Source organism: Pelophylax lessonae, assembly GCF_965119305.1.
Source record: "Pelophylax lessonae genome assembly, chromosome: 3".
NCBI classification, from domain to species: domain Eukaryota; kingdom Metazoa; phylum Chordata; class Amphibia; order Anura; family Ranidae; genus Pelophylax; species Pelophylax lessonae.
In genome coordinates, this window is record NC_138770.1 from 553,968,936 (window position 1) to 553,985,600 (window position 16,665).

At 43.5% G+C, this 16,665-nt stretch overlaps 1 protein-coding gene across 1 annotated transcript in view; it reads left to right on the plus strand.

The window, feature by feature from the left end:
- TTL (tubulin tyrosine ligase) overlaps positions 1 to 16,665 on the plus strand; it is a 58,102-nt gene that overhangs the window by 7,970 nt on the left and 33,467 nt on the right. The window contains exons 2-4 of the mRNA XM_082252071.1: positions 1,405 to 1,483; positions 4,798 to 5,039; positions 13,521 to 13,656. Coding sequence (XP_082108197.1) covers positions 1,405 to 1,483; positions 4,798 to 5,039; positions 13,521 to 13,656 — 457 coding nt within the window. The remainder of the gene's footprint in view (positions 1 to 1,404; positions 1,484 to 4,797; positions 5,040 to 13,520; positions 13,657 to 16,665) is intronic.

Here is a 16,665-nt window from a genome sequence, read left to right on the forward strand (position 1 = left end):
GCTTTTATTTTTTTTAGGCCATTGATTAGAAAAAAAATTGTTTTCGGAACAAGTTTGATGTTATTTTTGATGCTTAATGAGGTCAGATTGATGTTCCTTTTCCGCTATAGTGATGACAAAATTCAAAGGAGCAGAATGGAAATTATTTTATTTTCTTGCACAAAATTTTAGCTGTGAGTGGTGTTTTTTCTAAAAAAAAAAAAAAAAAAAAAAAAATCATACATATAGTAATGTGTTTTGATACATCTGGAAAAGAGTAATGTGGTAATTTAATTTTTATTTATTTCAGGTACTTGTATAGCACTGTCAATCTACGCAGCGCTTTACATATACATTACACATTCACATCAGTCGCTAAAACAAAAAAAAATCATACTCTCCTAGATAGATGCAGCAACAATCCCAGCTCCAGCTGTCCCCTGCTGCCTCGAAGATCGAGAACCGATCGATCAAACACCGCTGATTGTTTAGTTCTCAGTCTTCATACTGTAAAGAGCTGGTCACTGTCATTCACTGGCTCTCTGCTCTGCCCCTCCAGTGCTTACTGGAGAACTGGGTTGTGGAGAGGGCAGGAGTGGCTTTCTCCAGGCTCTCAGCCAGCTGTCAGTTCAAGCTTTTGGGCAGATCCCAACCATCTGGTCCAGCATTTTTCAGAGCCTGGACTGGCTCTGTGACGTCAGCCGACAGTGGGCTTTAGCCAGATTTCTTTTTAAATTGCATGTTTAGTTCATATTTTATTTTATGGCATTTTTAAAATAATCACAACATACACTTTCAATTTAGAATATCAACATTGTAATAATTATATTTTGACAATCCAATATAAGCTCACTTGAATCTCATGTCATGTTGGGACTTCTGCCTGTCTGTTGGTCAACTCTTACTACAACTTCCTGGATTCCTTGCATGCTTTGCAGGTTCTCCTGTGCTGTTTGCTTTCAATTTCTTAGGACTACATATCCCATGGTACCTCACTGCCTGCCTGCAAGCTGTGATTCCTTTACAGACTTGGCTTCCTGAAACTTCTCCTCTCATCACATCTGTAGATCAGAAGGAAAGCTCTGTGAATTCTGTGACACAGCAGTGCCTCCTCACAGGGCATACTGAACGTCTGTCACAGAATTCAAGAAATTAAATGTGTGGGGATTTTTACAAAGTAAGTTTACAGACTTCAGTCAGAATAAAAGTAGGCTAGAAACAATTGAAATACAATATGTAAATATGATTGTACATTTTGACCACAGATATGCTTTAAGGGGTTTCAGAAGAAATTCGTTGACTCGATAGCAAGTAAATATGTTGTAATGAATGCTTTCTGTACAAATGTTTGAACAAAATTATACTAATGTATTACCAGCATTAATTTCCTATTTGTAGTATTTACTACTTTTTGTTTGCCTGCAGGGCATGAACCAGGACTAGTACAGCTGGTGAATTATTACCGTGGGGCGGACAAGCTTTGCCGGAAAGCTTCCTTGGTTAAGTAAGTGACATTGTAATTTTGTATTAACTGTGCCAATGAAAGAAGTTCGATAGGGCAAGCCGCTGTGTTTGCAGGGAGGCGCAGTGCCGATCCCAGTGCATCGCACTGTTTATTTTTTATTAGAAATTTTTTTCAAAAGTGATATTTCATTAAGTTGTATTTACAGCTGCGTGGTTGCGATGTTGTAGTTTGCATATCAACACACTGTGCTAAAAAAAAAAGTGCACGCAGTACTTTTTTTCAGTGCACGCTAATACAAAGCGGTAATGTGAACTAATGCCATAGTAAATTGTCTTGCCTTTTGCTTTAGGTCTACGCTTGCTAAAGCTGCTCAGCACAGTTCAATACAGATAGTGTTAACAGGCCTTTAGTAGCTAAGCAAGCAATTATTAAAGTGGTTGTAAAGTCAGAATGTTGTTTTTTTTTCTTAATGCATTCTATGCATTAAGATTAAAAAAAAGCCTTCTGTGTACAGCAGCCCCCCCCTTACACTTACCTGAGCCCTCTCTCTATTCAGCAATGACCAGTGCCTCAGCCATTTCTCTTCTCCTTCTCTTTTCCCCCATTCTCTTTTCCCCCATTCTCTTTTCCCCCATTCTCTTTTCCCCCATTCTCTTTTCCCCCATTCTCTTTTCCCCCATTCTCTTTTCCCCCATTCTCTTTTCCCCCATTCTTTCTTTTTCTCCTTCTTCTCTTGTTTCTTTTTCTCCTTCTTCTCTTGTTTCTTTTTCTCCTTCTTCTCTTGTTTCTTTTTCTCCTTCTTCTCTTGTTTCTTTTTCTCCTTCTTCTCTTGTTTCTTTTTCTCCTTCTCCTCTTCCCTTTTTTCCCTTTCCCTGAGACACAGCAGCAGTGCCGTTGGCTCCCACTGCTGTCAATCAAACTGTTAGCCACTCAGGACAGAGAGGGGCGGGGCCGGACGGCAGCTCCGTGTCTGAATGCACAGAGTTGCAGCTCGGCTCGGGTGCCCCCATAGCAAACTGCTTTCTGTAGGGGCACTCAACAGGAGGGAGGGGCCAGGAGCTCCAGCCAGGAACCCGAGAAGAGGAGGATTGGGGCTGCTCTGTGCAAAACCATTACATGGGGCAGGTAAGTATAATATGTTTAATATTTTAATGGAAAAAAAAATTCCTTTACAATCACATTACATTTTTATTTTTCAGGTTCATGTTGTGTTTCTGTAGGAGTGAATAATCTTTAGCAATCTTTATTTTGCTATAAAAGTAAGTTGGTGAGCAGCGGATAAAAATACCCAAATGCCCCTAGTGATGTTACAGATTTTCAAAGTCTTTGATGGGTCCTCAGCATTTTTTTTTTTTTGAGAATAAACTTGCTTTTAAAAGGGAACCTTTCATGATAGAAAGGTGTCACTACTGGCATGTTTTAAAAGGCAAAGGATCCAGACTCATCCTTATCCCTGATCCACTGCCAGTGATACCCTGATTTACAGTAGAACCAAGTGCAAAGAGAGATCCCACAAATACTTAACAGTATAACTTTATTAAAAGTAATGACAGATACAGATAATATTACAAAATATAACAAGAATATTTAACTAAAGATGCTGTTTCCGCCATGGGTCCCGTAACATGGCACAGGTGACAACAGACGCTTGCAAGGTTGCAAGCTCTGATGTGAGACGAAGACCTTATAGGTTGTGGCTGTGGTAAATAGGTCTTGAATGTAAGGTAAAGACAACCACCAGGCCAACACTCTTTGCAATATGACCCCTCAAGGACTTGGTCATCTGTTAACAATAACATTCCAATTACATGAGTCAGCGAAAAGTTACTGGAATAGCCAAGATATTAGAAGCTTTATTCGATATTTGTGAGGCCAGCCTTAATAAGGAATAGGAAATATACAATTTCCTTATCAAAAAGAAAATCCGAAATTTTGGGTTGTCCCCAGAACAGTAATAGAAGGAAAATCTTCCAATGGGGGCACTAGATCTGGTGACCTGGGGGGCGCCAGGAGATTCCCTTTTAATTTTCAGGGATTTTCTCACTCCGTTTTGGCTGTAGGAAAGGAAGTTAAGGCAAATCTCTGGCAAAGAAAAGAAACTGACTGGGGTTGAACCCTCCCTAACTCTATCCAAAATAAAGTTTTGCCTATAGATGTACTTTAAAGGGAATCTAAATCTCTTCCTACTTTTGCCTTGTGTTTTTTGCCTGCATAAAATTTTATATTGATCATACACTTTAATGGTATAATTTTTTGGCCTTTAGTAGAATAAATATTCACACTGCAGTGTCAGCAATTTTTGTTTCTGTTCAAACACAAGGCATGCCGCATAGCACTGCACAAGCTAATGTGTGACCTGTTTGTAGTCTAAGAACTGACTCTTCCTTTAAAGAAACTATATATCCTACAATCCCTGGGTCTCCCAGTTTAGTGTTTTGCAGGTGAAAGTAATTAGATCTGATAGACAGAAGCAGGCAGAATAATGAAGGGAAGATATGTGTTTTTATCGCATTAGCACTCCCACATTTGTGATGCAACACAGAGAGAAATGGAGAAGCATGGACTAGGCGCTGCATGACCCGGAACTTGCAGGGCAAGCAAGGTGAATTAATGCATGGATATAGGGGAATCGATCAGCCACAACACTACACATTTCAGCAACATATGAGCTTGTCATTTAAAAGTAAAGAACACAAACACAGGGAATATAAATGCACTAAAACCACAAACTTAAATCCAACAGAAAAAGTAAAAAATATGTATGTATGTGGGCGCTAGATATAAAAAAAAAAAAAAAACGAATGTGAAAAACTGTTCATAAACTCTGACTACTATTTAGATTGCAATTTGTCCATGCAAACAATACAACATCGTCGCCCCCCCCCCCTTTTTCTGTACAAAAAAATTATATAAAGTGAATCCAACAATGAACGTGAGTGAAGTCCATATGCCAACTTGCATAGTCCACTTTTGTGCTCATTGATGCAATTGAATTGTGCTCCAATCATGCATGAAGGTGACAAATGCTTTAGATTTTTGTGTACCCTCTACACCCTTCCAGTCACTCACCAGATATATAAAGACCCGATTTGTTGTGGGTCATCTTTTGCTGGGGTTTAATCTCCATTATTTGGGCTCTTCTATCCCTACTTCTCTCCTCCTTGGCTCCATAGCAATATATTGCTCCATAGTTTACCCCCTTTTTAATGCTCCTTAATCTTCAGTAAAAAATAGGAATAGGACACCTAAGTTGTAACAAAGTAGAGCGTGAAGTCTTGAAGGCATCTCATCATCGTGTGAATCTAGATTGTTGAATTTGAGACCATAGTTACGTTATTTACTTTTTTTCCTAGACTCCTAAAAACAAGTCCTGAGCTTACTGGATCATGTCCATGGTTCCCAGAATCCTATGTCATCTACCCAACCAATGAGAAATCTGAGAAGTTTCCGATGGGGCAGGTGAGGAAAGGACTTCAAGACCTAATCAACAGCACCCGAACAGATGAGCGAGAAGAGTTTCTGGAATCGTTCAACGAAAGGAAAGAGAGTGGGAAAGGAAACGTGTGGATTGCCAAATCCTCTTCAGGCGCCAAAGGTCACCTTTTTAAAGATCTTGTTTATGGCTATTTGATTTCTGAGAGATGCACTACTGGGCAAAAATTTTAAGCACTTTTTAAAAAAAATTGGTGTAAAATTAGTCTGCTTTAAAAAATGAATAGTTATTATTTTTATTTAATTTAACAACCTGCAAAAGTGCATAAATATAAACAGAAAATAAATGAAATTACTATCTGGCCCCTTTCATATGGGCGTTCCAATCAGGTTTGCTTGTCAGTTCTTCAGGTGGACTTGATTGAAAGGTCCATGCATCTCTATAGACAGGTCTGTTTTACATCTGCCTACCTCTGGGTAAAAAAAATGGGGACCCTGTCCTGTTTAAGTGGATTGGAGGTAGCTGGGTGTACACGGACATCATAATCGGTTTACTCCTAGCCACCCATGGAGTAGAGCAGGAACTGAGCAGACTTGGGTGTTTCATTGCCCACTCTTGTCTAATCAGCCGAGGAACAGCTCACAGATCGCCCTGCTAATCAGAACGAAATCCGCCCCGTGTGAAAGAGTGTCCATCCCTTGCCTTAAAACAACCTCAATTCTCCCAGTTAAGGATTTTGCAGGTGCATGGTCTAGTTCCTGCTTAACCACTTAAGGACCGGAAAGGTTTTACCCCCCTTAATTACCAGGCCATTTTTTGAGATACGGCATTGCATTAATTTAAGTGACAATTGCGCGGTCATGTACCCTGTACCCAAATAAAATCTACTACCCCCCCCCCCACACACACACACACAAAAATAGAACTTTTTTTTTTGTGTATTTGATCATCTCTGTGGTTTTTATTTTTTGCGCTATAAACTAAAGAGCGACAATTCTGGGGGGGAAAAAAAAACATTTTTTACTTTGTTATTAAACATTCCCAATTTTTTCATCAGTTTAGGCCAATGTGTATTGTGGTAAAAAAAAAAAAATCACAAGTGTATATTATTTGGTTTGCGCGAAAGTTATCGTGTCTACAAACTAGGGGGTAGATTTGTTGTGTCTTTTTTTTTTTTACTAGTAATGGTGGCAATCAGCGATTTTTGGCAGCACTGTGACATTGCTGCAGACAGATCAGACACCTAACTGACACTTTTGAGGGGAGCAGTAACATTACTGCAGTAAACAGTGCTAAAAATATGCACTGTTCCTGTACTAATGACACTGACATGCCAGGGGTGATCAAAGGGTTAAGTCTGCTCCCAGGGGGTGCCTTCTAACTGTGTGGGGGAATCAACGCACTGGATAAGCAGAGACCTGTGTTCCTAAATAAGTGGAACACAGGATCCCTGTGTTAATCTCTGACAGAACAGCGGTCTGCCTCGTTTACAGCAGATGGCAGACCGTCGTCCTGTTTCCGCGGGAAGCAGTTGTGGTTGGCCAGCTGTCATGGCGTCTTCCAGACCCACTGAATGGCTCTCCCTCTGGCCAATTGCCCCACTATCTATTACATGAAGCAACGTACAGGTACATTGTTTTGCGTAATAGAGCTGACTTGCTGCAGCAAAACTATGGCGGCTAGTCGGCAAGTGGCTAAACAATTACATGTGGGTTAAAAGTACAGTGGTGAGCCCTCTTTGGACAAAGTTCTTCCAACCCCACCGGATCTTTATAGGTTTCTATCTGTGCCGACTGTATAGAGAGTCATAGGATGTAAACGTTGCAACAACATACTAGGGTAACAAGGCTGTTGTTTCTGCCAACAGTCTTGTCAGTGGATAACCACCTGTGATTTGTGCCTGTTCTGCACTAATCAGTCTAGCATTCTGCGGACTATGGAACACCTCCCCCTATTTATGGTGAGGAGGTGTTTTGTAGCTCTAACTTTTCCTTTCCCAGGGTGCTTCAAAGATTTAGGACAGTGTGTGTTTAGTTACTTTAGGACAGAAAGTGTATTACTGACAGGATGACCAAGTGAAAATTAAAGGGAAAAAAGGCTGAACAAAGAAAAATAATGCAACTACCACATCCAATGACTGGTAAACTGCAACATATTACATTTCTGTTTTAGAGAAACATTCATGTATAGTATGCCACTGACCAAAATCTTTCAATAAAATAGTAAAAACCGAGCACAGTGTTTAAATATGGATGTGGTTTTGACTTCTTTTGTATTATTTATAGTCACTTTGAAATATTAATATACTGCATATTCAGTTTAAAGTATAGTGTGAGCACTGCAGGCATCACTGAGTATTTGTGTAGCATCTCAAGCTGCATTAGTAAAATAGAATACAATTAGAGCCGGTTCACACTGGGACGACTCAAAGTCTCCCCGACTTTGAGCCGCCCCGTGCAGCACGACTTCATCGCAGCTTGCAAACAACTCTATAATAGAAGTCAATGCAAGATGCTCCGATGTCGCCCCGAAGTAGTGCAGGAACCTTTTTCTAAGTCTGAGCGACTTGAGTCACTCTGATTAGAATGGTTCCATTGCACAGAATGGAGCGCGACTTGTCAGGCGACCATGTCGCCTGACAAGTCGTGGCAGTGTGAACCGGGTCTTAAAGGGATTTTTAAATGTCTTGTTTGTTTTTCAATAAAAGTAACAATTTTGGTTTTGCACAGAGCAGCCTGGATTCTCCTCTTCTGGGGTCCCTCTTCTGTGCTCCTGGCCCCTCCCTCCTTTGAGTGCCCCCACAGCGAACAACTTGCTATGGGGGCACCCGAGCGGAATCACAGCTTCATGTGTCCATTCAGACACGGAGCTGCGGTTCGACCCACCCATTCTCTCTCCTGATTGGCTAGCTAACTTTGATGGGCAGCAATGGGAGCCAGTGGCGCCGCTGCTGTGTCTTAGCCAATGAGGAGGGGAGTCCTGGACGGCAGGGACCTTTGGTAAGCATCGGGGGGGGCTGCTGCACATAGGTTTGTTTTTTATCTTAATTTATAGTATGCATTTAAAATAAAAAAAACCTTCTGACTTTACAACTCCTTTAAATTGAAGGGGAAAAATTACCATAAGTTCACCATGTAGGAGATTTACAATATTTACTTCTCGACATGTAACGAAGACCAAATATTTCAAAAGTATGTTGCCAGTGCTGCACACCGATTTTATGTAAAGATCAAATATTGCAGTTCTATTTCAATGGATCATTTACATGGAGGCCTATCTAGTGCTGGGCATCTGTATGGATGTAAGCACTTGGATACATAGGAAGTTTCACACCGCCACTGCTTCTGTCAGCCTGTCATTGATTCTTAACAGACTACTGGCTGTAAATGTTTGAAACACTTATGCCTCTCAGGTGCATAAACAGTCGTTCTTTAAACTGTCCTGGTCTCGGAACCCTTATAGTTTAAAGTGGTTGTAAAGTCTTATCTTAATGCATTCTATGAATTAGGATAAGTCTTCTGTGTGAAGCAGCCCCCCTAATACTTGCCTGAGGTCCATCTAGATCCAGCAATGTTGCAGGAGTGTCTCGGCTGCCTGGGACTCCCTTTCTCATTGGCTGAGAAAGCAGCATGGCGCCATTGGCTCCCGATTCTGTCAGTCAGCCAATTAGGAGAGAGGGGGCTGGGCTGCGGTTCAGTGCCTGAATAGACACGGCGCTGTGGCTCAGCTTGGGTGCCCACATAGCAAGCTGCTTGCTGTGGGGGCACTTAACAGGAGAAGGGGCTAGGAGCACTGAAGAGGAATATGAGAGGAGTCGGATCCGGGCTGCTCTGTGTCAAACCATTTCACAGGGCTGGTAGGTAGAACATGTTTGTATTTTTTAATTAAAAAAAAGCTTTTAGTATCACTTTAATATTGTTTCTTGTCAGTGTACTTATTTTATTTTAACAATTGCTAAGGCTGCTTTTACATTTAAAGTGGTATTAACCCCAAAAGCAAACATTTTATTACATTGCAGCTCACCAATTCTTAGATGTGATGGCGGCATTCGTTTTCTTTTTTAGGCTCTTTTATTTTCCTCTGGTGCACGTTATACCAGTGTTATGGTGTGAACAGGGCACATAGAGATCAATTATTTTTATTTATTTTTTTTGTGCCCTTGCAGAACGCGTGCAGAAAAACCTGACGTGTCTGCACCATGGTATGAACGAGGCCTAAGTCTGTTATTTCTCTGCCGTTCACTGACAGACACAGCTCCTGATATTCTTAAACATTGGTTATACTGCCCCCTACAGGAGTAGGACGCTAGGCAGGAAAAGTCTGGCTACGCCTATGAGCAGTCCCGGGGGTATACTCCCTCTCTCTGCTATAGGCATTCAGTTTTTTTTTTTTTTTTTCTGCCTAGTTAGGAGTAAGGACTTAGTTCCTTGCTGGATCTTTGGTCCTGGCAAATTTGTTTTTTCTTTTAGATAGAAAATTTTTCTCCTGGATTTTTCCTGTGAGATCTACAATCAACTGCCGGACTGGGCGACAGGCGAGATAATCTAGATCCAGTGGTCACCCCAGTCTGGCAAGCGAGTGCGCGCAGATCTCAGCTCCACGCTAGGTCGGCCGTGACATAGCCCCACTGGACAGGGGCTGGCCTGCAAGTTAAACACCTCATGAGGTCGCATATGACCAGGTCTTGGGCCCCCGAATCGCAGCGTTCCTCCTAGCCGACAGCCCCCAATTTTTGATGAAGAGGGGTTCTGTCTGGAGCAGTGCCCTTCTGGTTCCAGGTATGGTGAGTAGCTGCACCCCCCCCGAAGGGTTTTGGGGTGGATGTGGGCTCCCCCTCGGGACAGTCAGACCTCCGAGTTCCCCTCCTTCCCGTCGGGCACCCCCCCCTCTATCTGTCCCCCCATCCTACCCTCCTCCACATATGCTGGGGCTGTTTGGGTGGTCTGGTCTACCTCCTGGGGTGGGGGCAGGGCGATAGCTGGCGATAGGGGCCGGGGGTGCGCCCTGACAATCGACTGTGCGGGGGGGGGGGGGTTGTTGTCCCTGGTGGGGGCTACTGCCAGGGCCCCCCGTCCTGCCTGGATCTGTCCTTGAGGCCTGGGTTCCCTCCTGGGTTCCATTAAGCCTCGCAGGGCTGCCATTTTGTTGTAGCCTGTGTGTTTCTTTACACAAGGGACATGTTAGAGTAGTCCGGTGGCCATTTGGCCGTGGCTGTGGTTTGCCAAACCTCCGTGTTCCCGTCGGGCACCCCCCCTCCACATATGCTGGGGCTGTTTGGGTAGTCTGGTCTACCTCCTGGGATGGGGGCTGTGGTGTGCATTTTGCTGTGGCTGTGGTTTGCCATTGAAAATAATGGCGGCCATTAAGGTGGAGCCCTGTGGATGGCAATTTCGGTGGTGGGAGCCCCTCCTCATCCCCTGGTGCTGTCTCCCGGATACTTTCACTTCCTGATCACTGCATGCATAGTGCGGATTATCCTGGTGGCGAGTCTGGTGGGGTCCTTCCTCTCCCTCTCTGCTGAGGATCACTTTCTGCTTGTGCCTGGCGACTGGGTGGTGCTGCCCGCACGGTGGGGGTTGTCCCTTTTGCAGTGTTACACTTTTTGTGGGATCCTGCTAGTGACTCATGGAGTCTTTGGAGCACATCTCCCCACCTGATTCCCTCTCTGAGGCTGCCGGGCCCTCCGGGTCCTGACCATCCATCAATGCACTGACTGCAGTCCTGGAGTCCTTTGTATCCCAGGTGGAGGTGGCTTTTGGGCGATGAGCTAGCAAAAAGCACACCCGCCTTCCCCATTTGTCTCATCAGATCCTGAATCTGATTCGGCTGCCTCAGACGTGGGTCATTCTGCTGGGTCTACAACCTCACGCCTGGAATCTTCGAATAGTGAGGATGATTCCTCCATGTCTGCAATCGCTCACAAAAAGGCACTGGTGGATGCACTGATTTCTATCTGTGCGTGAGACCCTGAAGATGGAGGATGCAGCTGCGACGGAGGCGCAGGTTCCCTTTGGCTCTCACAAGCCATCCAGAGTGCCAACGGTGTTTCCTTTCCCTGCCTTTTTTAATAGAATTGTTAGAGACGACCAAAGCATCCCCATGGGGACCCTAAGTGCTTTTACTAGGCGTTACCCCTATGAGGAGTCCCTTCTTAAGAAGTGGACTGTTCCACCAGTGGTGGACCCTCCGGTTTTCAGGTTAAACAATGCAACCATGAATCCGCTTGAAGAGTCCCCGCTTTAAAGGATCCAACTGACAGGAAGGCGTAGGCTGTGGCCCGCACTATCTACACTCTGGCTGGTTCGGCAATGAGGCTGGTATTCACCATTGCCCTGGTGTTGCAAACCCTGACTGAGTGGGCTAAGCTCTTACACCATGACCTGGAGGGAGAACCGCTCCCCCCTGCCTTTGCCGAGCTGGCGGACCAGCTGGTCCAGGGGCTGCAGTTTATCTGTGATGCCTCTTAGGATGCGGCTCCCCTAGTGGCTCGGCTCCCTGTTTTGTCAGTGGTCCTTCGGCATGTCTTTTGGCTCAAGTGCTGGTCTGCAGACCAGACTTCTAAAAAGGCCTAGACAGATCTTCCTTTTCAAGGAGTTTGCCTGTTTGGAGCTACCCTGGATGACCTCATTAGCCTCCCTGGCGGTATGATTCTTTTGGATTTTAGGTGCTGAAAGCGGTACCATTATTTTGCATGTAATTCTTGTGAATGAGCAGCCCAAACCAATTGTATACATTTATTATATATAATATGTGTGTGTGTGTGTGTGTGTGTGTGTGTGTGTGTGTGTGTGTGTGTGTGTGTGTGTGTGTGTGTGTGTGTGTATATATATATATATGTATATGTATATGTATATATATATATATATATATATATATATATATATATATATATATATATATATATATATAGTGTGTGTGTGTATGTATGTATGTGTGTGTATGTATATATATATATATATATATATATATATATATATATATATATATATATATATATATATATATATATATAATGTATACAGTTGGTTTGGGCTGCTCATTCACAAGAATTGTATATATAAATGTGTGTGTGTGTGTGTGTGTATGTGTATGTGTATATATATATATATATATATATATGTGTGTGTGTGATTATATATTTACATAAAAAGTACAGTAAAACTGCAGGAAAGGGCACTGGGGGTCAATGTAATGTGAATTTATTTTATTTTGAATGGTATCAGTGTGTTTGGTGTGTTTTTATATTTGAATTTGCCGCCGGTTCCACCCCCCCCCCCCCCCCTGCGAACGTCACGTCGCCGGAGACGGAAGCCGGGGCTCGCAGACGATCGGGAGGAAGCTCCGCCGCTGCATACCGCCCGCATACTTCGCTGGATCCCGGAGAAATGGTAAGTAAAACCTCTACCAGGATCCAGCGATCTTCCTAGCGGTACCCCGAGTGTGGCTCGGGGTTACCGCTTTTGGCTCTAAAATCTAACCCCGAGTCACGCTCTGGAATACCGCTAGGAAGGTTAAAGGTCCCACCGGGGGGGCAAATCCAGGGAGAAATTTCAGTGTATGGTCATTTTTTAATCGTGTGTGTGTGTACATATGTCATCAGTCTTAAGGACCGGTTCACTCTGATACTATCCCAAATTCATGGATTCTCATGTCATCTGAAAATACATTGTTTTCTATAAAGGCTGTTCAGATCGATGTGGTGCTATTTTTCTATTTTTGATCCTGTTAAAAAAGGGTCCTGTGCGAGTTTAGTGCGGGTGCGGTGCAAATTGATTCTCCAGCTATGCCCAGTCCCCTCAGAAATCGCATTTAAATTCACACCTGTTGAAACACAAATTGCATTGTGAAATCGCATCAATTCATCATTAGTGTGACCTAAGCCTAAAGCCGTCAGTTTTTAGTATATACACACATTGAGTGTACAGAAAAACCCACATTGTATATGTCTTGCAATAAAAAAGAAAACATTTTACATAACTAGTGTTTTGTTGTGACCTCAAATTTAGTTTCACTTGCGGTGTGTTCAACTCCTTATTTTAGCTTGTTGCACTCAGATGTACATTATCAGTATTCATTGTTTTTTGTTAATTTTTTTATGCTACTTTTTTTTTTTTTTTTTTAATGTAGCCTAATCATATAAGAAACATTGTCAGATTATACTTCACAGTATAGCTAAAGGCAAAACCTTTTTTTTTTTATTTTGTTTTGAATACAGTGGAGGGGGGTAAGAACACCTATTAGGGTTTTATTGCTGTCTGTGACTATGTTGGAGAGATTCACCCTCTCTATTTGTGCTGTTTACTATTATAAGTGAAAGAAAATCACACATTTTGGGTTGTCCCCAGAAGAGTAATAGAGGGGAAATCTTCTTTTGGGGGCCCTAGTTCTGGTGACCTTGTGGGGGCCCCAAGGGATTCCCAAATTTGCAGGGAATTCCTCTCGCTTCCTGTTTTGGCTATGGAATAGGAAGTGCGGGTAAATCTCCCCAATGGGACATAGATGGCAAGAAAAACCTACTGGTTATAACCCTCCCTTACTCTAAAATGGGGAGAAAAAACTTTCCTACTTTAAGGCAGTACAAACCTTTAATATTGAATAGAAAGTCCTTGATATCTGGCATGTAACATTTTGTAACTCTTACAGGGGAAGGAATTCTTATATCTTCTGATGCAACACAACTCCTAGACTTCATAGACCATCAAGGTCAAGTCCATGTTATTCAAAAGTATTTAGAAAGCCCCCTATTACTAGAACCAGGACATCGCAAGTTTGATATAAGGTAAGATTTCTGTTTACTGTCGTCTCTAAAATTAATTTTTGGAGCAATAGATCATTAATGCATTACTGACATTGGCTATTGTATTTTACAGTGTTTACGCTAATCAATTAAATGTTGGCTTCTTTACCGAAAACTTGAACAAAAAAACAACTGCAGGCAGATTAGTTGCATCTTTGATTTTCTTTCATCCTGTTTTTTTTATGTACATGGAATATTAGATAAATGTGAGTCACTAGTCAATTTCTTTAACCACTTCAATACCAGGCACTTTTCCCCCTGCCCGCCCAGGCCAATTTATAGCTTTTTAGCGCTGTTACATTTTGAATGACAATTGCACGATACCTAAACCAAATTTTGTCATTTTTCCCCCCCCCCCCCACAAATAGAGATTTCTTTTGGGGGTATTTGATCACCGCAAGGTTTTTTCTTTTTTGCTAAACAAATAAAAAAAGACAGAAATGTTTGGAAAAAGAAAAAAAAAAGTTTTTTTTGTTTTATGTTCTAAAATTTTGTAAATTTATTTTTTGCCGCACTGATGAGGCCGCACTGGTGGGCGGCACTGGTGGGTGGGACTGATAGATGGAAATGATGGACACTGGCGGGCAGCACTGATGAGGAGGGCACTGGCAGGCAGCACTGATGGGGAGGGCACTGGTGGGCTCTCTGAGCCCTGATTGCCATCCCTGGTGGCCATGGTGGGCATCTCTGGTGTCATGGGCAACCCTGGTGGTTTTAGTGGCACCCTCCTAGGGTCTGCACCGGTAATCAATGCTCTGATTACCAGTGCAGAACCCCCCCCTGTCAGGAGAGCCGCTGATCTGCTCTCCTCTACTCGTGCCTGTGAGGCACGAACTGAGGAAACCGATTAACCACTTAAGCCCGGAGGATTTGGCTGCTAAACGACCAAGGGGTATTTTGCGATTTGCGTGACTTTAACGGACAATTGCGCGGTCGTGCGACACTGTACCTAAACGAATTTGGCGTCCTTTTTTTCCCACAAACAGAGCTTTCTTTTGGCGGTATTTGATCACCTGTGCGATTTTTTGATCACGCGCTATAAACAAAAAAAGAGCGTAAATTTTGCAAAAATAGCAATATTTTTCCCTTTTTTTTTTTTTTTTTTATATGAAATTCCCCCCCAAAAAAATGTAAAAATCAAAATTTTTTAACATTATCGGCCAATTTGTTTTATGCTACCTATGTTTGGTAAAAAAATCGCAAAAAGCGTATTTTGATTGGTTTGCGCAAAAGTTATTGCGTTTACTAACAAAGGGAAAGATTTTTGTCATTTTTGTTGTTTTTTTTTTTTTTTTTAACGCGTAATGGCGGCGATCTGCGATTTTTTTTTTTTTTTTTTTTTTGCGGTACTGCGACATTGCGGTGGACAGATCGGACCCTTGACTGACATTTTTGACACTTTTGGGGTTACCAGTGACATTTCTACAGTAATCAGTGCTATATATATGCACTGTTACTGTAAAAATACACTGGTAGTGAAGGGGTTAACTTTATTTGAGAGGGAGGGGCTGTGTGTGTCCCTAGGGGCGTGATTCTAACTGTGATTGGCTGTGGCTTCAACTGTATGCAGAGTGATCCACGGATCTACATAGTAGATCCATATGATCATCTCTCATACAGAGGGGAGAATGACAGGCAGCTTGTTTACACAAGCTGCCTGACTTTCTCCTTCTCCCCCGCCGATCGCAGAGTGGCCGGCGGACATCGGGTCCGCCGGTCACACGCACGGGGGGGTCCGTGACCACGCGGGAGCGGAAGCGCGCCTCCGGCGGCGCGCGGGAGCTCCCTAGACCCTCACAAGCTAGTGACGTAGCCCTACGTCACTTTGCCTGTGAGGGGCTGACCGCCGACGTAGATAGTCGTGCGGCGGTTGGCAAGTGGTTAAACAGCACTTCCTATTTACTATGTGACCAGCTGTGATTGGACACAGCTGGTCACATGGTAAAGAGCCTACGTCAGTAGGCTCTTTACCGAGATCGGAGATGGGGGGCACACAGAGCACATTATCCTGCCGCTGTCATATGATGGCGTGTCAGGCTAACACCACCACCTTCCCGCTGTCAATTCCCTATAGAGCGGCAGGAAGTGGTTCATTTTTTTTGTATTTGTTGCAACAGCTGTGTTGATCTTGATACACGAGTCTTAACTTAAAGTGGAGTTCCACTCAAATGTGGAACTTCCGCTTTAAGTGGTACTGACCCCCTGACATGCCACATTTGGCATGTCCTATTTTTGGGGGGGGAGCGGGTATCTAGTTTTGACAGGTAGCCGCTCCCACTTCCGCTTGAGCGGAAGTTCTGCTCTCCCCCCTCCCTGCAATCTTCTGGGACACGTCACAGAAGATTGCCCGACCATTCAGGACGCGCAGCGCGATTTGCACATGCGCAGTGTGCACCCGGCTGTGAAGCCGCAAGCTGTCACAGCCGGGCGCCTACACTAGAGATGTAGCCATGGGGGGGGAAGACGGAGAGAACCGAGGCTAAACCCCCCCCCCCCCCCCAGCCGCATCGCTGGACCGTGGGACAGGTGAGTGTGTTTTATTAAAAGTCAGCAGCTACACTTTTTGTAGCTGCTTGTCTTTTAATAAACACAGAAGTTAGGAACTCCGCTTTAAAGTGTGAGCCCACACAGAAGTTTTCCAGCTTGCTATCATTGAGTTATCTGCCCATCTATGGTTCGATTAAGGCAAGCCAAACATGTATAGATTTATCTTGTTTGGCCTGCATGCTGAGAAAGCAATCAAATAGTTTCCTCAATGCATATCACTTGCCGACCGCATAACGCCATTATACAAAGTGGCTCTCTTCTGGGTAGGGGGCATGTGCGCCGCTTGTGCTAAGATTAGTCACAGCACAAGCCAATCAGTGGGAGCCAGCCAATGATCAGCGAGGAGAATGGCAGAGCACTATCCTGTCGGCAGGGATGTGCTGGATTTTTTTTCCTATGCAAAGCCGGAAATAAAAACCAACACATCCCTTTAGTGAAAGCACC